This window comes from Apiospora phragmitis (genome assembly GCF_038363925.1).
Source record: "Apiospora phragmitis strain CBS 135458 chromosome Unknown utg000010l:1.0-9815664.0:1.0-9183399.0, whole genome shotgun sequence".
Taxonomy (NCBI): domain Eukaryota; kingdom Fungi; phylum Ascomycota; class Sordariomycetes; order Amphisphaeriales; family Apiosporaceae; genus Apiospora; species Apiospora phragmitis.
Window position 1 is genome coordinate 6,997,531 of NW_027117409.1, and position 26,022 is coordinate 7,023,552.

At 46.0% G+C, this 26,022-nt stretch overlaps 6 protein-coding genes across 6 annotated transcripts; 1 reads left to right on the forward strand and 5 right to left on the reverse strand.

The window, feature by feature from the left end:
• Positions 1–6,302: 6,302 nt before the first annotated feature.
• Positions 6,303–7,770, reverse strand: PG994_011890 (uncharacterized protein; the record flags this gene model as incomplete). The annotated part of the gene is made up of 3 exons (XM_066863299.1): positions 6,303–6,458; positions 6,516–7,077; positions 7,169–7,770. 3 exons carry the CDS (start codon positions 7,768–7,770, stop codon positions 6,303–6,305), a joined length of 1,320 nt encoding a protein of 439 aa, XP_066712409.1.
• Positions 7,771–12,722: 4,952 nt separating this feature from the next.
• PG994_011891 (uncharacterized protein) lies at positions 12,723–13,759 on the reverse strand (the record flags this gene model as incomplete). Its single annotated transcript, XM_066863300.1, has 6 exons — positions 12,723–13,035; positions 13,127–13,367; positions 13,443–13,477; positions 13,531–13,545; positions 13,606–13,651; positions 13,726–13,759. Coding segments are annotated over 6 exons (684 nt in total), but the record flags the coding sequence as incomplete, so codon positions are not given.
• A 722-nt stretch (positions 13,760–14,481) lies between these two features.
• PG994_011892 (uncharacterized protein) lies at positions 14,482–15,173 on the reverse strand (the record flags this gene model as incomplete). Its single annotated transcript, XM_066863301.1, has 2 exons — positions 14,482–14,851; positions 14,929–15,173. Coding segments are annotated over 2 exons (615 nt in total), but the record flags the coding sequence as incomplete, so codon positions are not given.
• Positions 15,174–15,999: 826 nt separating this feature from the next.
• PG994_011893 (uncharacterized protein) lies at positions 16,000–16,788 on the reverse strand (the record flags this gene model as incomplete). The annotated part of the gene is made up of 1 exon (XM_066863302.1): positions 16,000–16,788. The coding sequence occupies one exon, from the start codon at positions 16,786–16,788 to the stop codon at positions 16,000–16,002; it is 789 nt and encodes a 262-aa protein (XP_066712412.1).
• A 1,369-nt stretch (positions 16,789–18,157) lies between these two features.
• On the forward strand, positions 18,158–19,258 carry PG994_011894 (L-asparaginase 1; the record flags this gene model as incomplete). The annotated part of the gene is made up of 1 exon (XM_066863303.1): positions 18,158–19,258. The coding sequence occupies one exon, from the start codon at positions 18,158–18,160 to the stop codon at positions 19,256–19,258; it is 1,101 nt and encodes a 366-aa protein (XP_066712413.1).
• A 2,272-nt stretch (positions 19,259–21,530) lies between these two features.
• Positions 21,531–22,699, reverse strand: PG994_011895 (tat pathway signal sequence; the record flags this gene model as incomplete). Its single annotated transcript, XM_066863304.1, has 4 exons — positions 21,531–21,741; positions 21,826–22,135; positions 22,194–22,488; positions 22,556–22,699. 4 exons carry the CDS (start codon positions 22,697–22,699, stop codon positions 21,531–21,533), a joined length of 960 nt encoding a protein of 319 aa, XP_066712414.1.
• Positions 22,700–26,022: the final 3,323 nt, after the last annotated feature.

Consider the following 26,022-nt stretch of genomic DNA (forward strand, 5'->3'; position numbering starts at 1 on the left):
TAAGATATTAAATTTAATTTAAGCTCGTTTCGTTATTAATTTAGCCGTTAAAAGCCGGTTTAATTACTTAATCGCCTTATAAATCGTATTCGCGAAATTAATTTACGAAATAATATTAGCTTTAAATAATTAAAAATAGCGGAATATATTAACTTTACGAATTAATATATTTAATAGTTATTAATTATTCTCGATTACTAAGCTAAATTAATTTCGCTTTTTTATAATAATCGGCGCGTATTACGACAAGTATTAACCCGATTATACCGATTATAAAGCCGGTTTCGTTAAAATTCTATATATTTTTATTTAAGATATTGTATTTAGTTTTAATATTCGCGATTAACGCGAACTAGCCGGAAATAATACCTATAATTTTATAAAAAGCCCTTTAATAATTATATTTATAGTTTATTCGAGTCTTAGAGTCCGGGTTACGATTAATAAAGCGTTTAACGTAATACTTACCGACGCGGTCGCCGCCGCGCGACTTTAAAAAAAATTAACTATATCTCTTATAATATTAATATTAAGAGGTATTTTTTAAATTTTTAAATTAATTATATAATTACGGAGCACTTTTATTTAATTAAATTGAATTTATATTAGAAATATCGAATTTTACGTCCAGGTTCGATACCGTAGAGTCGGTCGCTTAAAGTAGCTCGGGGGACGTCGTACACCTTCGTAATAGCTCTTTAATTAATTCGGTTCGAACCTTCTCGCGTTACTTAAATTATTAAAACGATACGATCTTTTTTTTAATTAAATCGATATTATAATTATAAAGATATTACGTATTAAAGTTTAATTATATAAGTTAAAAAAAGAGTAGTCGATTTAATACTATAATCGATTTAATAGTAAACCACGTTAAGGCTTTTTAAAACTTTAATATACTTTTATTTTATATTAAAATTATTATATTAAGTTAATTATTTATATAAACTATAAATACGATTTAAAAAGATATAAAATTTTAAAATTTTAAAAAGAATTAATGTTAATCGCGATTATTTAAATAGAAAAAAAAACTTTAAATTACTTTATAATAAAACCTTACTGTTTTTTAATAATAAATAAAAATATACGCCGATTAAATTAAATTAAAAAGATTAACCTTTTCTTTAAAAAGTATATCTTCTATAATAAAATATTAAATAATTAAGTAAAAAATTAAATTCTAAAAAGACTAAACTATTTAAAATTATAAAATTTATTTTAAAAACTAACTATTAGTTATTATTATTTAAAATAATATAAATATGTTTTATATTTTATATTTCATGTTTTATGTTTTATTATTTAAATTAACTTTAAAAAATATAAGAATTAATATATAATTAAAAATTAAAATAAACTAATATAAATATAAAGTTTAAAAAATAATTAATAATAAAATAGAGCCTTTATTAATTAGATTAATAAAAAGGTTACCCGCTAGAAAATAATACGTAAAAACTTAAAAAACGCCTAGGGAACGCCGCCGAGAAGATTTAAAGGTTCGAGTCGCGGGGAGGGCAAAATCTATACCCAGCGAGGCTAGAAGTTCTAGAGATACGTCAAAATCTAGAGGGGCGAAAGGCCAGCCAACGTCTAAAGGCGAGGATAGCGCAGGGACCAGAGGAGAGGGAGCCTCTTACGCCTCGCGGCGCTCTAGCTCGTCCAGCTCCTCCACGCTCTTCAAGCCACGAGCGATCGCACGAGCAATTTTGTCTTGCCACATCTTCTTCTACTTGCGCGCCCGACGGATCTTCGCGTTTAATAACTCTCGCTCCTCCTCCAGGGCGTCTAAATCCGCCTTAAACTTCGAATGCTAAAACGTCAGGGCCCGTATATCTTAAAGGGATAAATTAAACACGTTACATTTCGCAAAACTACGAGTAACATATTCTTAGTAACGAGAAGAGTTTTATTTTAATACTTAACACATTAATTAATAACGTTTATAACGAGAATAAGCGGGCATTTTTTTTAATAAAACTTAACGAAATTATATAAATAAAAATAAAACCTTAAGCCGCTTTTTTATTATAAAATAATAATTTAAAAGATTTTTTAATATAATTATTTATAATAAATATATATTATAATAAAAATAAAAGAGGAGGAAAAACTTACCACGATTTAATATAATAAATAATTAAAGTATTTATAAAACTTAACGCTTTAAAAATAAAATAATTAAAAAAAGAATAATATTATAACTTATAATCTTTAACGTAAATTTATAATACTTTAACTGAGTTATAATATTATAATTATTAATTATATTATTATAAACTTATTTATCTTATAATAACGCGTAACGTTTATAATAATATTACCTCGTATAATAACGAAAAGAATATAGCGAAATAAATTAATAATAAAGCGAGAATTACGTAGTAGATTATTAAATTATAAAATATAAAACTATAATTTAATATATTAATAAACTATAAATTAAATAAATAAAAATACGCGATCTATAATTTAATTAAATTAATAGAAAAAGAGATTAAATATATATAATAATAAACGTTTTATATATATTTTATATAAATGTATTTAATTTTAATATTTAATTTAAATATTAATTTAATTAATTAATATAGTAAATAGCCTTAATAACTTTATTATAAATACTTTTATTTTAATTAGCTTTTATTATTACTTTATAAATTAAATACTATTACTTATTATATTAATAAAACGATTTCTTTTATCGTATAATTAAAAATAACGAGATATATTAACTTTATAAATTAATATATTTAATAACCGTTAAATCTTTTTTATATTAAATTATATTAACTTTACTTTTTTATATTAATTAATACGTGTTATAATAAGTATTAATTTAATTATATTTATTATAAAGCTAGTTTTATTAAAAATATTATATTTCGCTTTAATATATATTATTAATTTAAATTAATTAAAAATAATATTTCTACTTTTATAAAAACCTTTTTAATAATTATATTAATAATTTATTTAAGTTTTTAAATTTAAATTAAAGTTAATAAAGCGTTTAATTTAATATCTATTAATACGTTTATTATTATATAATATAATAAAAAATTAATTATATTTAAATTAATTATATAATTATAAAATGCTTTTTTAATTATATTTAATTTATATTATAAATATCGAATTTCGCGTTTTAATATTTAGTTATTAATTTAATAATATAAAAAAACGTTATATATTTTTATAATAACTTTTTTATTTAAAAGATTTATAAAAACTTATATTATTTAAATTATTAAAATAATTAAATCTTTTTAAAATTAAATAACGTATCTCACAAGCGAATATCTCACATAAGCGAATATCCTACTTTTATAAATTTCCTTATAGCCTTAACTTTTTTTTATATTCTTTTACGTCCGAAAATATTATAACTTTAAAAAAAGAGTAATATAATTTTAACGCTTTAAGCGCTTTAAAAAGACTTAACTTTAAGCGTATAAACGGCTATATTAATTTATTACGTCTTATCGAAAACTTTATAGCGTAAACGAAATATCTAACCTATACGACGCGAAATACTTATAAATTCTTAAAAGCTTTTAAATTTCGAAAAAGATACGATTATTCGATATATTATTAATTTAAATACGCGAGCGTTTTTTCCCCGGTTAAGTAGTATAAAAGATATAGCGAATCGATTATTTAATTTACGTAACGCGGGACGCGTCGGCGTTAACTAAGCCTTTAACTTTATACGATAATAATTAGACCTCCGGACGCGTTTTAATTAAAGAATCGATTATTAAAAAATCTTTTATAAAGATCTCGACGCATATCACGCGTAGTTTACCCTCGTACGAAATATAATTTATAAATATAAGATTTAAAAGGAGGATATTTATAATTTTAATAAGACCGGCTTTTTTATAAGTTAAATCTCGTCCGAAATAATTATAACTACTTTCGATCGACGCGGAAAGCTTAAAGTAATATAATAAAAGAATTAAAAATAAGTTATAACTATTTAAGGCGTCGAACTACACGGTTACGCCATCCCTCCGTATATTATCTTTATTAAGAAAACGTACCTCTTTTTAATATAAAAATAACTTATTATTAAAAAACTAAGTAATCGTAATTATTAAAAATAATTAAACTATAAATAAAAGAAGCGAGGATTAAATTCGATACTTTAATTAATATATTAAGTCTTATACGAAAGGTCGTTATCACCTCTTAGTTTTAAACGGCCACGAAAGCTACTATTCGATAACTTTCGAGCTCTATTATAAAAAAAACTCGATTATTATACTCTATATACCTTTTTATTTATTATATAAGCTTTAACCTTTTAATATCGGCTGTTTTTATACATTAAAAAAGGCGTACGAAAAAGAAATTAAATGTTTTATACGGGCGTATATTACCCACATTTTAAAGGAAGACTTCCTATTAGCGTTTTTAAAAACGTTCTAAGCGATTTTTATCGTTTCAAATATATAAAAAAGCTTTTAAAAAATAGGACTCGTTTTATATAATTTAGAATATATTATTTTATAATTAAATATAAAGTTACATATTTTAACACCTCCGGGAACGTTTTTCGGCCTACTTATTCTTTAAAAATTAAAAACCTTAAATAACTCGATTAAAACTTAATCTTAAACTAAATACGTTTAAAAACGTATTATACGGCATTAAAATAGCTTTTTAACGTTTATTTTAATTAGCCTTAACTAAATTATAAAAGCTATAACGTATATTATATACCGAATTACTCTTTTAAAAAGTAAGAACGCGACACTTTAAAAAGTAAATAAAATACTTAGCCGGCGCCGCCGTACGAAAAAAAAACGGCTATAAAATAGAAGATTATTTTATATATAAGCTAAAAAAAACCTATAATTTTAAAAGGACGTTAATAAATAGTTATAAAACGAATCGCGTCGAAAGAATAATCGTACGAAAACGTTTAAAACACGCTTATAACGCTATAAAATCTACGGAAAGCCCGGGTATAATACGCGTACTTATTAAAATAATATAAAAGTATCTAGAGATAAGGATTCCGATTAATTTTAATATATTAAATACGTTATAATAAAATTAATTTATATTTTATTAAAAAGGGTGTAAAAGAATAAAACATTCGCTTATATATTATTCGCTTATAAAATACGTTAAGTATTATAATTATAAAGTTATTACGTATTAAAGTTTAAATATATAAGAAAATTAAAAAAGTGGTTTAAAAAGTAATATAATCCGCTTAGTAATAAACCACGTTAAGCTTAATTAACTACATTATATGAGATACGTTATCTAGCGGTGGCGTGGACAGAGATGAGGGCCGTAAGTGCTCAAATGTAAGCCATGCTGGCTACAGGATAGAAAGAACTAAGACCACCATCAGTCAGTTATGACAGGAGCTCACTACATAATGAAAAAGGCTGCAGCGAAGTCACGAGACCATGGAGATATGCAAGGGATGTTCTTGAACTTCGGAGGCAGCGGCAGAGAAAGATAGATGCGTTCCAAGCTATGAGTGGCAGTCTCAAAAGTGCCTGTCTTATACCACAAATAAAGGGGCTCAGATATATGTGGCAGCACCACGACGTAACAACCACACACACGTCAATACGCAATACATGAGATATGACGACGCTATACCATATAATATCAACCTCGCCTTGCCTTGCCTTGCCACTGAAGCGCAACCAATCTCCAACGCCAATTGTGAGAACTACCCACGACGAAACGCTGACTCGCAACCTACCACACCGTACAATTCGAAGCCCGCCCCCACACGCCATGCACATGTAACGAACAGATTCGATTTCCATTTCCATCGAGGGACCTATTCAGTAATCTCGGGAACTTTGTTATGTTATTAGAACCCGCAAGACTCAAGATGTAGTTTCTTGCCCCTTCTCGCGGCGATATTACCAGTTCTGTAGCGGTCTCATCGCCCCGAAGAAATTCTATCCGGGTATCATTAATATTGGTCAAATTGGTGACTCTAAATCATGCCACCATTATCACGTGCAGCACACCCAAGCTCCCAAGGAACGAGACCTCGGCCTGCCCCTAAGTCGAAGATATATTCCAATCTTCTAATAATCATCTCATATCTCGAACAATCATATCGGCGTCAGAAGTCCCGTGACCAAGACGGGGAGGCGTCAAGAAACGACTAGCCGGATCCGAGTCGTGTAAGAGCATTGGATTCATGTTGGCAGATGATCTTGCCAACGGCTCTGAGCATCAATTTCAGCTCCAGAGCCAGAGTTAAAGGAATGCACCAGCCGAAGCTGTGCAACGTATGATGTTCCGCGTCGTCTTCAGGACCTTTGTGCAACAACTTCTCGAGCGTAAAATTCGACCAGCATCGTAGCATAAGCCTCTAGGTCCTCCACCGGGACAGCGAGACGGAAGTCGTTAAGAAGCAGGAACTGGAGCTCCAGGTGATTCAACTCGGCAAGGGGCAAACCGCCAACCTAAGCACTGTTAGCATCTGATCGGAGTTCAATGGAGACCACAAGAGGAAGCCGCACCTTTGCGTATCTTGAGTTAGTGTAAAACACATCAGAGAAAAATTTACTGGCGCAGGTCACTCCAGCGATAATCAGCCGATGAATATTGAAGCTGTCCACAACGAAGTATGTTGCGGGCGAGGAGACCGATGTGGAACTTGTCGCGGATGGAACTCTCTGTGGCTTCAGGCTGGTTTCTCCCCCCTCATCTTCGTCATCGGCTAGATCGGAGTCCGTCTCGTCACTTTGCTCGCCCTCAACGTCATTCATTTCTGTGTCAGCCTCCGAGTCGGGCTGCGCTGTCTTAGCAGCAGAGGTATGTTGCGCCGCCGTTTTACGCCGGGTTTCCTCGGCTTCCATAACCATGTTATTTACCCGCTCGGTCATACGATCGAAGTAGACGAGCAAGCTCAGAAAAACCTCGTACGTTGTTGGGCAGTACTTGTGGATTCTGCTCAGATAACTCAGGATTGTGATGGCAGGCACATTCTTGCCATGAAACGCAAGCACTGAGCTGCTTAGAGGACTCATAGTCGCGCCGTCATTGTTGTGGCTGGCGGCCGTTTGTTGGTGCGCAGCATTTCTGTGTAGGGCATCGTGCTGGAGGTCGTTGGTGGTTGTGATTTTCGTCAGGAGCGCAGCAACCATTTCAATGATATCACCGATAGGCATACCGCTGATTTCGTATTTCATTGCTTGTAGCGGGGGGGTCCTGGAGTATACCTGGCCCATTGCCGCCATTCATCAGATCAGCTTGGGCAAGTTCCCGTATGTGAGCCAGATCCCGCACGACAATGGTATGGCCTTGTGAGGAAGAGGCGTTATACGGCGTGGCACGAGGCCCAGCCGACAAGGGATTGGTATCTGATTCCGGGGAAGGCTGCTGCTGATGCGAAGACGACCTCGATGTAGCAGAAGATGCAGCAGTCTGTGTTTGGGATGCCATGGATGCGACCGAGTTATCGCTCCCATGCTGCGGCCTCTGCCCAGTCGACGAAGATGAATCGGGCGGGGAGGGAAAGCGTGATGCGCCTCCACTTGAAGATACCGGTTCCTGTGTAGGCAGACTATCTGTTTCGGTAGCGACGGCAGGTGCGGCTGTGTCCCAGGTTCGCTTCGACGGGGTGGCGCTCGGTACTGTGGGGGTTTTGTATTTCGGAGAGGTGGAGGGACGAGTCGAGAGGGGAGGCGCGACCTCCCTGGGGCGGCTTCTTGATTCTGATCGGTAAGAGGACTCGCGAGTATGGGAATGATCGTGCTGTAAGCCCGAAGCCATTATATTATGGAAACGAGAATGATCCGCAGCGTAGTCGCCGATTACAGCCGCCATCTCATTGATTTGTCGCAGCGTGATAGATTAAGAATTCGAAGACGAGGTCGGCAACGTTATTCGCGGGCAGGGTATTATGTATCTGTGAGATAGAGGATGCCGGTCAGTTGGTTTGTCCATTGTCTTCACAACACGCCCAGGTGAGGTCGTTGAACCCAAAACGAAATGAAGAAGGAAAATAGAATAATAAGACCACGAACGCAGGAACGAAAGTAGCTGCAAGGCACCAACAAATCAATCACGCTGCGAAGTCCATGAGCCCAACGCAACACCGAGGTTGAATGGCATATCTCATCGACTGGCCAACTCGCTGGTTTTACAGTAGTCACATACATGACAACGCACCTTACGGCGAACGATATCATCGCACACACGGGTCTGGGGAAGAATGAGGGCAGAAGGAAACGACAGCGACAGTCTGGTCGATGGGCATCGATGCTCGCCCCCAGGTTCTATTGGCACCAAGCTTCCACATGTGTTATGCGAATGCACGTGTTTCAATTCTCACATAGCCTCTGTTGTATCCCACTTTCTGGAACGGAGGTGATGCCAAAGGCGACGCAGGACGGGAAGGGGAAAGGAGTGCAGGATGACAGACCGACGAGAGATAAGGGATGCGAAGAGCAGATTACAGCCAGAGGGAAAAACAGGCTCATTGAATTGGATAGAAACAAGGAAGGATGCGAGAGCTTACTGTGTGTGTGTATATTGTCGTGGTGTACTTCAAAGCACAGTCGTCATATCTCAAGCCACAAGCAAGCCGCTGAACTGGTAGTCTCGTCTAATACAGTTTGGAGGACGGCTGGGGATAGAATAGACCGAAACTTGGTTTCGCCGATGCGACCGGAAAGGATCGTAATACGAGAAGAGACCGACTCTTCGCAAGTCGAAAGATAAAACGTATGGAGGTTGGTGGTTTGGCAAGTGGTTCCGCGACAGATGGAACGAGGCCAATATTCGAATTCGAGGGGCAACGTTGGGCGTTTTCGGGAGGAGGTGACCGGGCCCTTTTTGTTGCAAAGAAAGACGAATACTGGAACTGTGATTGTTCGGAAGTTTTGGGTAGGGGCGGGTGGTGGTGGATTCCAGCGTCCAGTGATGGGGACCCCGAATTTCTACGGTGGTGGAGATAAGTACACCACTGAGAGAGAGCGGCGAAGCGCAAGACAAGAAGAGGAGCAAAAAGGAGGGAGATCTGGGATGCTGGATGCTTGCTTGGGTCTGGCAAGTTTATGAGGTAGCGTCGCGTAGCGGTAGCGTCGTCTGGCGGTGGCGGCGAAGGTTGTTTGAATCAGGGTGGTCGACGTACGTCAGGGCAAATCAATCATTCACCAAAGCAATATGCGATGCGCTCCGATGCCACTTGTTATGACATAAACCCTGCGGGCCGTGATGCGACAGGCAACAACAAAGGAGGGCGAATCGCGTAGCGACCAGTGGGCTCCGGCAGAATTGAGGGTGCGAGGGAGAGAGAGAGGAAAAGGGAAGGGAAAACAAGATCCTCCTCCATTCATTACAAGTACTTCAAATTGGGAAATTCGAATTGGGCCGCAAAGAGTAATACCTATATATCGATGGCTGTCGGTTTGATAGATAAATGAATGGAAGGGTACGTCAAGTCACTTCAATGAACCTCCCGGGCCTGCCTGCCAGACCTGTCTACTTCCTGGGAGATTTTTAAATAGACAAAACAAAACACTTGAAACCCCCCTCGGCAAAATTGGACTCAACCGCGTAAGAGATGGGGTGGGAATCCTTTCATGCCGACCTAGAATACTGCGATGCGGTGTGTGTTGCGCGCCTGAGGCAAAGGAATAAACCGGAAGTTGAATCGGAGAAGATTGCATGCTGTTTTGTTGTACATATTGAATGACCGCCCTGCCTGCCCGGGACGAATTACATCGAGGTACCCGGAGTAACAAGATGAGGAGGTTATTACAGAAGACTTCCACTTCGCAATCGCCTGTGCTCTTGTGCCCTGTGCTCTCTGCGCTGTGCCTCTGTGACTCCCGTCTACATAGCAACCCAACCCAACCTAAGGCTGCTAGGCGGGTCAGTCAACCTTGTCCGCTATCACCGCACGTGGAATTTAGCTCGCCCGCAAATCAGAGACAATACATAGCAGCAGAAGCAAACAAGCCAGACCCTGGGTTGTGCGTGTGGGCTAAGGGCTGTGTAGCACTGCGCCGATCCCCTTGCTCGCCCATTAGATGGATGATCGATGAGGCTAGGAGACTATCCTACGAAATAGCATCACGGACCAGAACGTTGCCACTGCAGTTATGTATCTATGGCAGTATTGTTACGACGTTGGGAGGTTCGTGTGAGTGAACTAGGTTGGGAACCATCAGGTAACTGAAGTAACTAGCTCACGGAGTAGGACCTAGACTCTACCAACCAGTCTACGGGCATTACGACGATATACCACTAAGTTTGTTACATGCCGTTACATGCCTAAGCAAAATAGACCTTGCACGAACCTGGATCACTATCGATTTTGACCTCGATACATATTCGCTGGCCTCGACTCGTGTCATTGAGACATTGAGACAATGCCTCATTGCTTGTTTATATTCCAGTCACCTGGCAATTTGGCATAGTATTGATGTGTGTTTGGATTCAATGGAAGATCCCACACTGCGCCATACCTCCTGCGCAAGGGTCAGGGTCTCTCTCGTCTATATTGGCGTCTCGATGTAGGTTGAATGTAAATACAAGTATGTCACGGTGCGATACGGTCAATAAGAGAAACATTTAACCTACGATAGCGCTGGTTCTTGTATTACCTACCTACTCTTTATCTAGGTAAGCACAGCAGCCACATTCTTAAACGGCTTCTAGAATAGGACGACAGACTGACTTTCATCGCTTTTGGCAAATCGTATCATGCCCCAAGGTAATGGTACTGCTACATAAGCGACCTATGTCGACATCGGAGGAAATCGAAACATTGATGGGAGGGTGTGCCATTGCAGATTGCCTCCCAATCCAACTGACACGCCCGTTCGCCGGGTCAATCAAGATGCCGGAAAGAGAGACGTGCAGCTGTTACTGGGCGCTGTCAAGCCAATGCAGCGTCCGAGTCCGATACAGGCTCATCATCATTATTATTTTCCCAGGTGGGAAAATGACCCCTCAGCCTACCTACAGTAACAAGTCCCTTATTAATCCAACGGCTTACCGAACGCCCAATCCATCGACAGAAACCATCGCGGGATGGCCGCCACAGGGGTGGTTGCGGGTTTCCAGCCAGGCCAGAAGGATGTCCTTACCGTCTTGTGCACCCTGGAGGGGTGACACCAAATCGCATTCGGAATGGCCTCAGAGATACCGGTTCCACCATCCCACGCACATGGGACCTGCTAGCCTGTCAGTATCCGGCAGCGCCTCCACCGCCAGATCCCTAGTTCCTGGGCTCTCCTCCTAGGGTAGAATTCTTGTCGTATACTCCTTGCTTCGCTGGCTCGAGATGGCCCTCCTCAGAGGTACGTAAGCAAGCGGCAGTGCTGTTCCCATTTGCCGCCACGTCCCTTCCAGTCCCACTCCGCGCAACCCCTCCTTGAATCATCCCACGCTCTCATCGATACACGATATGCATCTCTCCCACGCCTTGTCCGTTATGCGGTCTGACACTTAATAAAACCCCCCAATCGCACATCACTCACCACTACTCGAGGTCTGCGAAACAGTGACCTGGAAAACCAAAAAAATATCAGGTAAAAATTAGGCATGCTTAACTTGAATCGCTGGCCTCCTGGCCCGAGCGCCCTCATGGCGTTGACCAATGAGTGCCCATGCGGCGCACACGAGTCGGCCTGCTTGGCTCTTGGCCCTTGAATGTTTCCCGGCCGGGTGCCTGCCCGTTATACTGATTATTGCATCAGATCTCACCCGCAGAGAAGGTCGCTTGAACGGTCAGGTTTCAACGTAGTAATGCAACAGCGCCGGAGACGATAGCAAGCCCTGAAAAAGCCTCGTCCGGGTAAAAAAGACCAAATTTCAAGAAACATCGTGCACATATGCATGCTACTATATATGTCTGTAAGGCAAGCATCCCATGCAATCCGGCTCCCAGGCGCGACCTGTCACATCGGCTCATCTGGCCATTCTTCATCTCAAAACCACCCCAAGCTTCGTCATCGCAGGGCTGCATAGTGGGAACAAATCCCGCTGCCCTGGCCGGCTACGGCGCCTACACAAATTATCGCTCAACATCAGACAAAGGCGCCATTTTGCCACAAAGGTAGATAGACGTAAAACCCCAAGACCGTATATACTTGCTACCTTCATATAAGCTGTTCAACGGCAGAAGACTAGGCTGAGGAAGATACAATGCACGTCACATACAGCGCTAACGTGTCCATATCGACGGCGGCACGGATCGCCTCCTGGCAAAACTATGATGATAGCGTAGGCTACCATCAGATCCGATTCGCAGGCGCGACGCTGCATCCTTCCTGACATCCCGCGCGCACGGGGGTTGGTGCACAAAAATTCAGCACCATCTCGTGAGTATAGGCAAGGTTGCCCGCAGCAGAGACATACACCGCTTGTTGCGTGTGCCTCGAATCCCTGGCCCCTGCAAAACCCGATAAGCCCGCAACACGGTCTCATGCTGCCACATGCCCTTCGGACTGCGCATGAGTGGATGCCAATCACTCCTGTAAAGCTGTACGACGTGCAAATAATATTGGTAGCAAAACCCATCCGTATCTCTCTGATCAGCTCGATTCTATTTGTGTCTCGTCATCTCCATAGATGTGCGGCGAGGGGCATAGAGTCACACCTCCTTCGTTGGCGCACAAGCTGTCATGATAGATATTATACACGTTGACATTTCTCGTCATGCATTTGTCCCATAATCGAGCCTCATGAATCGGGGTTTGCGTCTCTTACTGGTGGCGCACCTCGTACTTCTCATCGGGGAGATACAAGTGCCGGTCGGCTCCCTCCTTGGTGAGCACAACCATGCGAATGACACCGCCGGAGCTGCCGTCCCACTTGATGGCCTCGGAGAGCGCTCCCTTGACGAACGCAACCGCATCCGCCTCCTCCATGCCTTCCCTCCAGTTCGCATCGCAGTAACCGTAGATGTATGTTGAGCCGGAACCGCCGATAGCATATGATTGCTTGTGTAATGAGCCACCCAGCGGGATGGAGTAGACCTGGCCACCATGTCGCTCGTCCCATCCGGCGATGATAAGTCCAGCACTGTTTTGTTTATATGTTAGTCCTGCCAAGGGATTGCACTTCGTCCTTCCTCGTCCGTCATCGACATGTATAAAGGGAACAGGGAACCAACCTCAGCCGGTCCTTGTTGGAGTAGCAGATCTCCTGGAAGATGGCAGCCGCAGTCTGTGTGGTCGGGGGCTTGCCATTGCGCATGTGGAACATGCCCAGCTGGTACTGAACAATATCGGCCACAGCTTGTGTGTCGGCCGCCGAGCCGGATCGGCAGCACCAGATTGTGTCGGCAACTCTGGTAAGCTTGTCTGTTACTCGGTTCGCAATGTATGCTCCGGTCGTGGTTCTGGAATCGGCACCTAGAAAGTCCTGTCAGCTACAAACCCCCCCAAGGACAAACAATCATCATGCGACAAGCAGCGTGGGATTCTTACCAAGGATAACGCCATCCTTGAATGTGACCGCCATGCTACGTAATTGTCAGTGCACATCGTTGGACTGTTTGCAGGCACGACGACTCACATGGAGGTTCCGAGGCTGGTAGGCAGTACATTAGCATGGTAATTGCAGCATCTAGGGGACAGGATTGAGACTTACTTGACTTCTCCCTTCTTCAGTCTATCCATATCGACGTGGATGCCATCTATTGCATGGCTTGTATCAGCAACTCTGTAGTTTCCCTTGCACGAGGCTGACCAAGCCGGGTGTGCATCATACCTTCGTTCAGGACGCCTGTGTTGCCGAACTCCATCTTGATCGGTTCGTAAATGACTTTGCTTGCTGGGTTTGCCTTTCAAGAGAATCTAGTCTGTCGTCAAACCGTCGTCCGTAGGCCGATGTGTGGGGGATGTGTGGTTGGATGTTCTTGAAAGCGGGAAACGAATAGCCTGCCTCGCCCACCTGGAAGCTTGAGGTCGGTCGTTGAGCTCAGGCAGCTCCAGACGCGTTAGCTCACCAATTATGACACTGCAGCCCTGCCAGCTCATGGCCCGTGCACTGCTACGTACTAAGAGTACGAGGCTACTCCCGTACATGCATCCTACTCACATGCAATTGTACGATTGAATACGGCCTTTTATTCTTCTTATTCACATGTAGCTATTGAATGTGCCTTGAAGTCGTTGTTGGGAACAGTTTCTACGGCGGCCTTGGTAATCTCTTATCTTGCCAAAGGCAGAAGCAGTTATTCATCACGTACCTTTTTGTATAAGACTCTTCCAGGAAGCTTTGAGGAAGTCTTGAATTACCAGTAAAATACTCTATGTATCCAAGAAATAGCAAATGAAATACTAGTAAATGCGGCCCCCTTGATAAATGTCAAATATCCAAAGATCTAACGCCATTCGCCATGCTCTAATGGTGTGCACCAAATTGGTATATATTGCTTGCATCAATCAAGCCTTAGGTCTGCGAATGTGTCAGTTGCTGTAGGGGAGATACTGCGCCGAATAATTGGGGAGAGGCTACTCACGAGTCCTTCTCCAGCTTCAGCTCGGTGGCGCCCTCCTTCTTCTTCTTGTCCTTGTCCTTGTCCTCGTCGCCGCAGCCGCAGTCGTAGAAGTCGCCGATGTTGTTGCAGTCGAAGAGCGGCTTGTGAAGCCGCTCGTTGACCTGGTTGTGCATGAAGCACGCCCAGCCCGCGGCGGCGTTGCGCGAGCTGACCTGGGGCGGGTACTTCTTCAGGAGCCCCTGGAAGTGTCGCGCGCAGTCGCCGCAGGGGTAGAGGCGCGAGAACAGCTGCATGTAGGTCTTGAGCGCCAGCGAGTCGTCTTCGGTCGGCTTCTCCGGGAATCGCGCCATCATCGTGTGCAGCAGTTTCCACGAGGCACGGCCAAGCTCCGCCCTGCAGTAGATGGAGATCCGTTAGAAAACTGACTGCTGCCAAATCATCAAAACTCTGGGCAGTAGATAGCCACGTACTTGATTGTCGCATTCTCGAGCTTCGGCGCAATAACGCCGCCCGAGATAACACTGCTTGCCAGATCAATGCCTGCCATCTTGGATTCGGACAGAGCTGCCGGTGCTGGCTCTGCCTTTCCGCCGTTGGGTGACGGGGTGAAGACTTGAGGTACACTATCCGTCCGGACTCGCGAAGACATCATAAAGGATAGGCCGAGGAATGCGGCGACCGCCAACATGACGATCATGGAGATATGGCGTGCCATCGTGGCTAGTGCGGGTTTGATTCTGTTGGGCCACTTCGTTGCGTCGATCTGGACTGTACTCCCTGGCAGGAGTGGGAGAGTTTGCGATGCAACGCCGAGACGGTGGGGTTAAAATGTGAGGTGAATGAGACAAGTGATACAGAGAAATGATTAAAGGAGTGAAGCTTGTGTCGCGGCGAAAGGAGCAAAAGTTTATTGAGCAGGAGGCATCATGATGAAACAGCTCGTGGGGTCCCTGTCGGCAGTCAATCGTCTGAGCTATCTCGTATTACATACAATAAATTCCATGGCCAGGCACTAGCCTAAAGTCAACTTTCAGGGTCTCATCTCGACTCTCGGCCCCCCTAAGATCCCTAAAATAAGAAATGCCATCCATGGGTCGGTCGATCTCTGCTGATGATGGGGCAATTAACTGCTTAAGCCTCCCGAGGTCCAGGCGCTACAGGGAGGTAACAGCCTCAACCTGGTTTCCGGGGCGTTTGGACAAAAAGGGCAATTCAGACCTCACCGCCTTTGAGCTCTGTTCTACATATTGACTTGTGCACCTTGAAAACATTAGGCAACCTACCCCTTTGCAGTTCTACTGGGAGAATATAGAATTTCTCGTATTTCTCATACATCACGGCTCTTTTCAACCATCTCTTCCGTGTTGCAATTGCTAGCACGAGGCTCCTCAATGTTCGGCCGAACTGCCCGCATATGCCTGCAACACTGACCCCCCGGTTGAAGTGAATGTCTCTCAATCGCATTCAAAGCCCGAGCCAAATTCAAGATGTATGCAACATAATGACGGCACGATGATGGCGGTTCCCACAGTCCATATCTCTTAAGTATCACCGACCCATCCGCCGTCGACAACATGGCTGCCTCCCGTGATGGCGCTGGAATCATCCGCAGCCAGGAACATCATCAGCCTGGCAACCTCGGCGGGCACCAGAACCCGTTTCAGGCTTTGGGCGTTCAGCGTGAAGTCCTCGTACTCCTTCGTGAGCACCTCCTCGATCTGCCGCTGCGTCGCGATGGACCCCGGCATGATTGAGTTTACCCGGATGCCAAATTCCCCAAACTCTCGGCTGTGCATCCGCGTCATCCCCATGATGGCCGCCTTGGACGTCGTGTAGACCGGGACGTCGGTGGCGGGGATCCGCCACGTGATGGATCCCATGTTGATGATGCTGCCCGACCCTTGCTTCTTCATCGAGGGCACGACGTACTGCGCCAGGAAGAACTGGTGGCGCAGGTTAACATTGATGTCCTGGTCGAACGACTCGGGAGTGACGCCCGCTGTCGGCACCCGAGCACTGGCACCGGCTGAAGCAGCATTGTTGACGAGTACGTCAACCGCGTCATGCTCGGCCAGGGTCGCCTCGGTACATTTCTTGAGCTGGTCCAGGTCGGTTACGTCGCAGTGCAGAAACTTTGGTTGTGATGCACCCGGGATGCCTTTGACGTGCTCTAGTAACTTCGCAGCCGAGGTTTCCGAGTAGTCGAAGAAGATAACTTTGGAACCCTGCCTGCAGAACAATTCGACTGCGGCTGCACCAATACCCTCGGCGCCACCGGTGATGAGCACTGTTTTGTTCCGCAGGCTCGGGTAGGTGGCAAAGTTGTCCATTTTGGGATCTGGGGAGCAGTGTGTACACGCAGGAGAAGGCGGGGTTCATGCAAAATCTCAGCTGTTTGTGATTCACCAGGTGCAGTCCCTTTACTCTGTATTATTATCTAGCAAAAGTCTCAGATCTAGAACGAGGGGGAGCCCAGCATGTTTTTATACCACCAACAGCCTGCCGAGAGGCTATCATCAGGTTTTCCCGAGATCATACTCGCATGACCAGGCAGCCAAGAGCGAGATGCATAGACTTGGGTAACAGTTTGCGCGTATGCCTTCTTATATGCTGCTTACATGTGTTGGCCATCCAGGTCCGTCCCGGTTTAACTACCCACATTCGATAGAAAGGGTGAACTCCGCATAGCCTATCGTCCAGTCCGGGTTGGTTCATATTCTCCCCTTTCACCACATGCTCTCAGCTCGCGTACGCGCGTAAGGAAGATAGCGGGTGATAATGCGGGGGATGAGGGGTGTGAAGGGGAACGTGGGGAAGCAAGACGAATGGAAAATAAGGCATTCCGTGCCGTCTCCAACTCGAATTCTTGCTATCGTACCGAAGACACCTATATGTATCTGTCTGTCTCAGTCTCGCCAGGGCAGGTAGTATCATGCTACAAGTCTAGATAGACTTTCGGTCTGGCAAAAAGCAACCCTCCATCAACACTTTGATAATTCATTCCACTTGGCGGCTTGGCACGCCCCGAAGATATTCTCCCTCTCGTAGCACAATCATATGCGATTATAGCTCAGTCCATATCTTCGACTGGCAGTCGTGGTGGTTGCCATGGCCTCGAGATGATCTATTCCATGACATGGCCGGAGATGTCAAAGAGAATTAGGTAATAACCGACATCGGCTTTCTTAATCGTCCGCTGCAATTGCGGACCGATCGACATCCAGTCGACCCAATGTGGGCTCTTAGTTGACCGACTCAGTTGTCGCCAATAAAGATAAGAAACTATTAGCTTCGGAGTACCACCCGGTCGGATAACCCACTCTGCGATATCTAGCCCCCGCCCCGGCCGACTCCGCTTGGACTCGAAGAGTTCCCGTGTCTGGCATAGCCTCTGCTTATCAGCGGGCGGTCCGCATCGACGATAGCATAGCCAAGTCGCCAAGTGGCCGATAAGGCCGTTCTCGTCTTTACCACATCCCGGCTTGTCAGCACCATGAAGCAAAAGTGAGATATCCGCTATCCGGTGGGAATCGCCGAGTACGACTTGAAGATGACAACGCATGTTTTTCAGCTTGTCAGATGCCAAGTATATAAGGTAACACAGCCGCACTCACTGTAAGGCCAGATCAAGCAACTCACCGGCTCTTTTCCCAACTCATTTCTGCCGGAGTCAAGACAAGATCCTCTCATACAGCAATGATGATGTCTATCAAGCTTCTCCTGTCCGTCGGGGCCAGCCTTGCACTTGCGTCCCCCGTACCTGCTCCGCCCAGCCCTGTGTTGATAGGCCGTGAGACGGGCCACTTCAATGCTAGCCGACCCAACATCACCATCTTCGCGACCGGAGGTACCATCGCCGGCAGCGCAGGGTCGAGTGACCAGACCACTGGCTACGAGGCCGGCGCCTTGGGTGTTGAAGTCTTGATCGATGCCGTGCCCCAACTCTGGAATGTCTCCAACCCGTCCGGCATCCAGTTCGCCAACGTCGGCTCCTCGGAGATCACGCCGGAGATCCTGCTGAACTTGACGCAAATGGTCCAGAGAGAACTGGACAAGCCCGAGTGCCAGGGCGTTGTCGTCACCCACGGGACCGACACCCTGGAGGAGACCGCCTTCTTCCTCGACATCACCCTCCGCACCGACAAGCCCGTCGTGGTCGTCGGCGCCATGCGGCCCGCCACCGCCATCAGCGCCGACGGCCCCATCAACCTGCTCGAGGCCGTGACCGTCGCCGCGGCGCCGGCGGCCGCGAGGCGGGGCGTCATGGTCGTGCTCAACGACCGCATCGCCAGCGCCTACTACACCACCAAGACGCAGGCGAACGCGCCCGACACCTTCAAGTCCTACGAGCAGGGCTTCCTCGGCTACCTGCTCGACATCAAGCCCGTCTTCTACTTCCAGCCCGCCCTGCCCGTCGGCCGGCCCTACTTCAACGTCACCGCGGCCGCCGCCGAGGCGCTGCCGCAGGTCGACATCCTGTACGGCTACCAGGGGCTCGACCCCAAGATGGCCGAGGCCGCCGTCGCGAACGGCGCCAAGGGCCTCGTCTGCACGGGCATGGGCGCCGGCAGCTGGACGAGACCGGGGCAGAAGGCCCTCGCACAGCTGGCCAAGGAGAACGGCACCGCCGTCGTCTTCTCCCGCCGCACCATGGACGGCTTCGTCGAGTCCGGGTCGGTCGGGTACGGCGGCGGCTTCCTGAACCCCCAGAAGGCGCGGTACACGCTCATGCTCGCTCTGAATGCCGGCTATGATGATGAGAAGATGCACGCTCTGTTCGAGTCCCAGAGTCCGTCCTAGTGGGATCTAGGCTATCGGTCCGCACTTGGGGAGAGAAACGGAGGAACCGTCGACAGCAGAAGGACGATGGAGCAGTGATGCTGTTTATGCCCGTTACGAGTTACACACATGTTCATGAAGACGATATACTACCTTGATAGAAGTAATTGAGTAATTAATAATCTTAGATTAGAATAAACTTGAGCATTGTTCAACTTATCCGTTAATGCAAAGACACGATAGCTGCTTCATTGTACCGAGGGACTCTGATTCTCCGTATATCTTCTAATCGTACCATCGTCTCGTGGTCCAACAAGACTGGAGTCTCCAGACGTTGTCTTGGCCTTGGTATTGCCACATTCAGGGGTAGAAGTAATATGTTTCTGGTGGTGATAAGCACCTACAGGGCTCAAAGCCAGCGATTACTGCTGGCGTGAGTGAGGTGGCTATACACGAGAAGATGCCAGATATGTAAAAGAGTCCAGCTAGGTAGGCGAGCACTAACTATATATAATTTTAATGGCAACGTTAGTCGTCAGAGTTCGTATTCAGGCTTAATCTTTACACCAGTGAGTTTGCTTTTGTAGACTGGGCCGGTCTTTGCCCGCTGCTCCTATCCGAGACTTTGCTTGATGTTCGACCCCTCTTGAGAAATGTGATCTGGTGAAGCATGGTTGCGTGTGCTACTAATTTGACTCTCCTGGCTCACACTGCTTCTATCCTTATCATGAACACGCTCGCTCACTTCTGTATCCCTCCCTGCAAATAGGAGATTATCCTGTTTTCTATGAACGGGGGGTAAGGGAGGGTGAGAGGCCTGCATTTCTACAAAAGCAAAGAGGGACGATCCTGGGTATAGTAACAGCCTTAGAGGTGTGATAGAAGAGGAAGTGGTTCTGCCCCCACTAGCTAGCTGGTGAATAGGCCAAGCGCTTGTGGGCCCCTATACCGTGCATGGTGAAAGATGGCCGCATACAAATTCGAAATATAGGAACTACCCCTATTTGACCCCGATTCTCTTCAAATAGGGGTAGCTTCTATATTTCGCCCTTCATGTACCACCAAGAATGCTTTCCGTCATTCTATCTATTGATGTGGCATACAACACACAGTTCGAGCCTCCAAGGCTTCCTCCATAATACATGCCTTTTTTTTTTTTTTTTTTTTTGCAAATCCCTACCTCGATCACTACTTTGGTGAATTCGTATCTCGCTAATTTTTACTGACTCGATCGACCTAGCCTGGTTACAAGAGCAACCCCCTCACCCAGAGAGTCTTATACTAACTGCTCTTGTGAAGATTGAAGTGACCCAACCCTAAGTAACCCTTTTTTCGTTCAAGTTGCACGGAGCTATTAAAGCGTTTCTATTTCCCCAAACATTAGTGCCGGTCAGTGCATCCAACCTACTTTTACATGCTGACTCTGCTAGCCTATCGGGCATCTCATGAACAGATTATGTACTCTCGTAAGGTGGGTTTCTACCTTTGCTTCTATATAATTAATATAGTGCAATCAATGGTTCCCCCAAAGCGTAAGCTATAACTGTAGCGAAAATTAGACCTATGATGGATCCGCAATGGGTGTTTCTTTCTGTTTGGTAATAATGTCTTAGAATATTTTGTGGGTGAGTATACGTAGAAGGGACAAAGCGATAATAAAGAGGCACTCGGCTGTCAAGCCTTGACATTTCAGACTGGGAGTCGGTAGAGAGGTTTCAGACCCAACACACACACAGACACACACACGCTTGATCCTATCTGGGTAGTATGCAGACCATTGAATGAAGAACTATTCTGAACGGGAAACCCCCAAATCCTTTATGCAGATTCTTGGCATAGACCTCGAAAGGCTGAAGGAGAGTAGCCTCTAGCGTTTACATGAAACCCGGTAGGAGATGTTTCAGAGGATGACTAAGGGGGTGCTGTGTGACCCGGCGGAGCGCAGATGCAGCCTTTTACCCGGACTCTCGGTTGAATGTATCTGAGGCAGGTTCTGCATGAGGTTAGAGAGGCAAATCTTGGGTGCGTGTGCAAGTAGATTGAGATAAGTCCTTGTGAGAAAAGATGATAGCAATACACTTTTTGGTGGCGCATAGGTTTTATATTCGTCTAGTCTTCGGCTGTGCTTGTGTATATGCGAATACGGACATGTCTACATGAAGCGCATTCCTGCCTCAGCCGGTAGGAATTATTGCGTGGTATAAAAAAGCAGAATTAAGGAAATCTTTCTCCGTATTCTCGTCTAGCTTCGTCATTAACAACACAACCGGCCCCGTTTTACCGGTGGAGGCAGTTATGTGGCGGGTTTCGAAACCGAGGCCACCGTCGCGGCACCCATCGAAAGCATGTTGACCTGGCCCAAGGTGTTCTGGGGGAAGCGCGAGTTGAACTTGACGACGTTGCGGACCTTCTCGTAGCTGGCCGTGGAGATCTTCAGCTTTTGCGTAGCGACCATCCAGCTGACACCCTCAGTGCAAGGGGGCGTGGTCAGGGATCCCGAGTAACTATAGTAACAAAAGGGCGTGTCAGTTTATTTGTACTTGTGATGGAGAAGCCGGGGGGACATGAGTGTATGCTCTTGGACTTACGCCTGGAAGTTGCCCGCCTTGATGGTGTCAACAAGCTCGGACATGACCAGAGGCTTGCTCTTAGTCACGGTGCCGGGTGCCTTGATTTCCTCAATGGACGAAAACAGGGTCTCCAGCATGGTAGACACGGATGCCGTGGTGTTGGTGGCGGTGGTGGGCATCACCTTCATGCCGGCAGCAAATCGCTTGTTTGCCAAGGCCTTGTGGCGAGCCTGGAGGGCAGCAGTGTTGGCGCCAGTGTCGATGTCAATGTACACGCCGATGACAGAGACCTCCTTCTCCGCGCTCTGGAAGACCATGTGCATCTCCACTGTAGAACATCGTCAGAAATATGTTGCTTGTAGTTGGCCAGAGTGGAGGAAACTTACTCGGCATGCTGGTGCCGTTGTCCAGATGCTCACTAGGCTGGTGGAAATGGAATTGTTTCATTTCAAACTCCTTTCCTCCCACATTGATCTTGGCACCGGTCCCTTCCATGACACCTTCGATCGTCGTACCAAGATTCTCGAACTCGATACCTTGGGGCGCGTCAGGAATCTCCAGCTTGACCTCGGAAGCTCCAATGACGTTGAATTGACCATCGACCATGCTAATAGGCGACTGATTCGTGCCCATGGCACAGGCCGAGTTCGCAGCGTCCAATGTGGCCCACTTGAAAGGCCCCTATGTACTGGATTAGTTCTGTCTCCAAGGGGGCACTAGTATTCCTTCTTCTAAAAACCCGACTTACAGTTTCGCCGAAGTAACCGAACTTGCCAACCTCAACGCCTCCTCCCTCGGCCCGTGTATGGAGGTGTGTCCGTGACCCACAGAAACCAAATACGGGAGACGCAGCGATAGCCAGCAAGGCAAAGGCAGATAGTCTGGAGGCCATTGTGTAATAGATAAGAGTGATCGATCGGGTGAAAGAAGAGAACACGGGAAGGATCGAGCGTAAAAGATATAGAGATATGGCGAATGAGTGTTGAATGATAAGACAGAACCAAAAGAAAGACTCAAGCTCACGGAGCGAGTATGTATTATAGTAATAGTGAGATTAGAAAAGAGAGATGAATATCCAGACCCAGAATGCGCTCCACGACGACAAGTCAAGAACCATGATACCCAGAGACGTAATCTCACATATATGTATTCGATAGTACCGTGCTTGGCGACACATCATTACTCGAACAAAGATACGGGGAGTACTCAAGAGGTCTGGTCGCATGCGAGCTGGCAAGGGTCGCCTGTGAATCGTCCTGAAACCTACGCATCGTGTACCGAGGGGCCTGGCTCGAGCCAGGGTGTGAAGTGGTATCCCTCACTGTTTGGTTCCGATGTTGGGGCTGGGCAGCGAATCACGACAAGGTTGATGGATCCAGATACTACCCCGGACTGCGAGCAGAAAGGGCTCGGCAAAGGCCGAAACCCCCTGCCGAAGAGAGAAGCAGGCAAATAAGTGGTTCCCCCCAGCGAGAGATCCTCAAAACTACCCGTATACGGACGCCAAGTGACGTTGAGATGCATCTGGAGTATCATGAGCTAATTGCTGAGCAAGAGGGAGATGAGAGGCATCCATGGAATTGGTCTCCTTCTACCGCGCCTACTTGGCCAAGGCTGGGCATTTTCAGATAGCCCGGAAGCGGTAGCAGAACATCCTGTTTAATGCTAAACGTTCTGTATGTAGGATGACTAGACGAACGCGAACGTGGCAAAGCAGCTGTGATGTCAAGACTGCGGAAACGAGGCTTGGGAAACAGACTAGACTGGTGTAGGAGCAGACGAGAGGAACATGAGGCTATGGCAGAACTACTGGCCATCTATGTGTCCCAAGAAACAACACACCATAAAATTGAGCCTTTCAGTCCAAAGCACAAAAGAACGGGGGAGAAGGAGAGGAATAAGAAGGCGGCGGCGACGTGTGAAGCGGTCGTCGCTGACCGGGATATCAACAGCCAGTCGGAGAGGAGACGCGCGAAGAATCTCCACCCGGGCCAAGAAGCGGTTTGAAGCAGTCTTGCTGAACAGACCCATCAATACAGCAACGTTGGGTCCGGCATCGCCAAGGTATAACGTCTTTCTTTCTTTTCTGATCAGGGCCTCTGTTGAGTCTCGGCGCTTGGCTAGCAGAGAAAGAGGTGGGAAGAGCCAAGAGTAAGCGTGAGGTAAGCCAATGCAGCGCATGGTTGACACCTCCTGGCCGACTTGGCAGGATTCAATTGAGCCCCCTTCGAGGTAAGATGGCAGAAGGCGAAGCGTGTAGATGCGACGCGCCAGGAGGCAATCAACGAAGAAATCATGCCATTTTACCCAAAGGTGTGCTTGGCAAATTTGGCAGAAGGTCTGGGCACAACCTCCTCCCTTAGCCACCATTGGTGTGACAGGCCTGTCGAATGCACGAATGAGTGCCGGTGTGTTTGGCTTGGAATGATTGAAACTGACGACCTGCTCAGCCGCAAGCAAGTGTTGCTGTTGGTATTTCCTAATGGTATCTGATGGTGTCAGGTCCGGATGGTATGTTGGAACTTGGAGGGGCCACCTAGGCCACGTGCATTTACACAAGTAATACGGGTACATTCGGCGTGCGGGAATGGCGCATCAAACCGACGGTTATTGTTGGTCCCGAGTCTTTGGGAAGGATGAACGACAAGGACAATTAGGTACTCGCGACATTGCGCCATTCCAAACGCGAGCACGAGGACAAGCAATTGATGCGATCGATTTAGCCCAGAACCAGACAAGCCCAAGATAGTAGTCAGGACAGGAGTCGAGGCCAAGGGCGTCAAGTGTGAAACGGCCTGTCTGGGGAAACACGCTACACGTTTTTTGCCATGGAAATGGGCGTTGCTTGGTACAAGCTTGTAGTTGCTGTAGGACTGTAGATAGGCATAGAACATTATGTGAGCTTTGGGCAAAAGACCCCTGGCTCTTGGCGGAAGTCCTGCCATTGATAATGAAATGAGAGAATAACTTCCAAGCCGTATGCGATGGTTCATGCCGGTCTTCTTCGAGTCATTCGCTCGTGGGTGGGCGTCGCTCACCGCTCTGAACTAACTGGACGGTGTAATTATCCCGCCAGAATCAAAACATGACGAGATGCGATTTGTTTATTGCCAGAAATAATAAGCATTCAAACAGGAATCGCACGTTTCCGACGGTATCATATGAAGATGAAGCCCCGAAGCTCAGACGAACATGGGCGGTCCAGTGGTCCAATGGTTTCGCTGTAAGGCTGATTACTTGTGGCAGATGTGGCAGTGTGGCTGGTAAGCGCTGGGGAGTTCTCAATTCGCCATCCCTGGACACGGAAGTTTGGAAGTTCGAGTTCATCTTGCGGCTATTTCCAGCACCGGCACATCCCAGAACCAAACTCCTTGTTAAACTTTATTTGCCTGTCGGATGTATTATATATAGATCCATCCAGAGCGCATCTTTACACGCGTACGATGGTCATTAGACGCGACTTGGCACTTGGCCACAAATTGAAATAGATATCCTCCCACGAGAGATTATTTTGTTCCCACGTTTTCTGGGTCGAGACTGCACGTCGTCATAAGGCCTAGATGAGCCGACACCGCACGAATCAGTCAAGGCTGTAGCAAATTGATGAATGCTCTCTATCGGCCAGCCCAGGACTGACAGTTCATTTCATCGGTCACTTGACGGCCACGTTCAAGTCATGTTCTTTGTCGCCTCCCTCCCATCTGATCAGGTCCGACTACCCGGGTCGACAGGGTTTCCCCGGCCAAACCGCCCTCTTGGGACCTCTATGCTTAGTGGAGGCTGCAACTCGTATCGAGACCAATCTTGATGGCATGACGACGACGAAATCAACTCGGTAGCACATTCGGCACGTGGCTGTATTCAGATTGCTGAAGTCGATCTCTCCTCTACTATTCAGCTGATGACTGAGGCAAAGGTAGTGTGGATGAGTATAGACGCCTACGGCTATATCCATACGGCAAATTCCGTCAGGCAGACAGTTACAAGTCATGAGCCCCGGAAGTGTCCTGTTGCTGGACATTCGTACAGCCCACGATAGTCTGAAGTTGTGCCATTATCCCTATGTTTGGGTAGAACCAGAGCTTGCCTGGGTGACCATTCGCGTGGTAGGTTAGTTGTGCATAATAATAGCTCATATCGACTATCAAAACGGCGCGGTGTTCGTGCAACTAGGAGGAGCCGCACGACTTCTCTGAGAATGAGCAGAATTCTTTA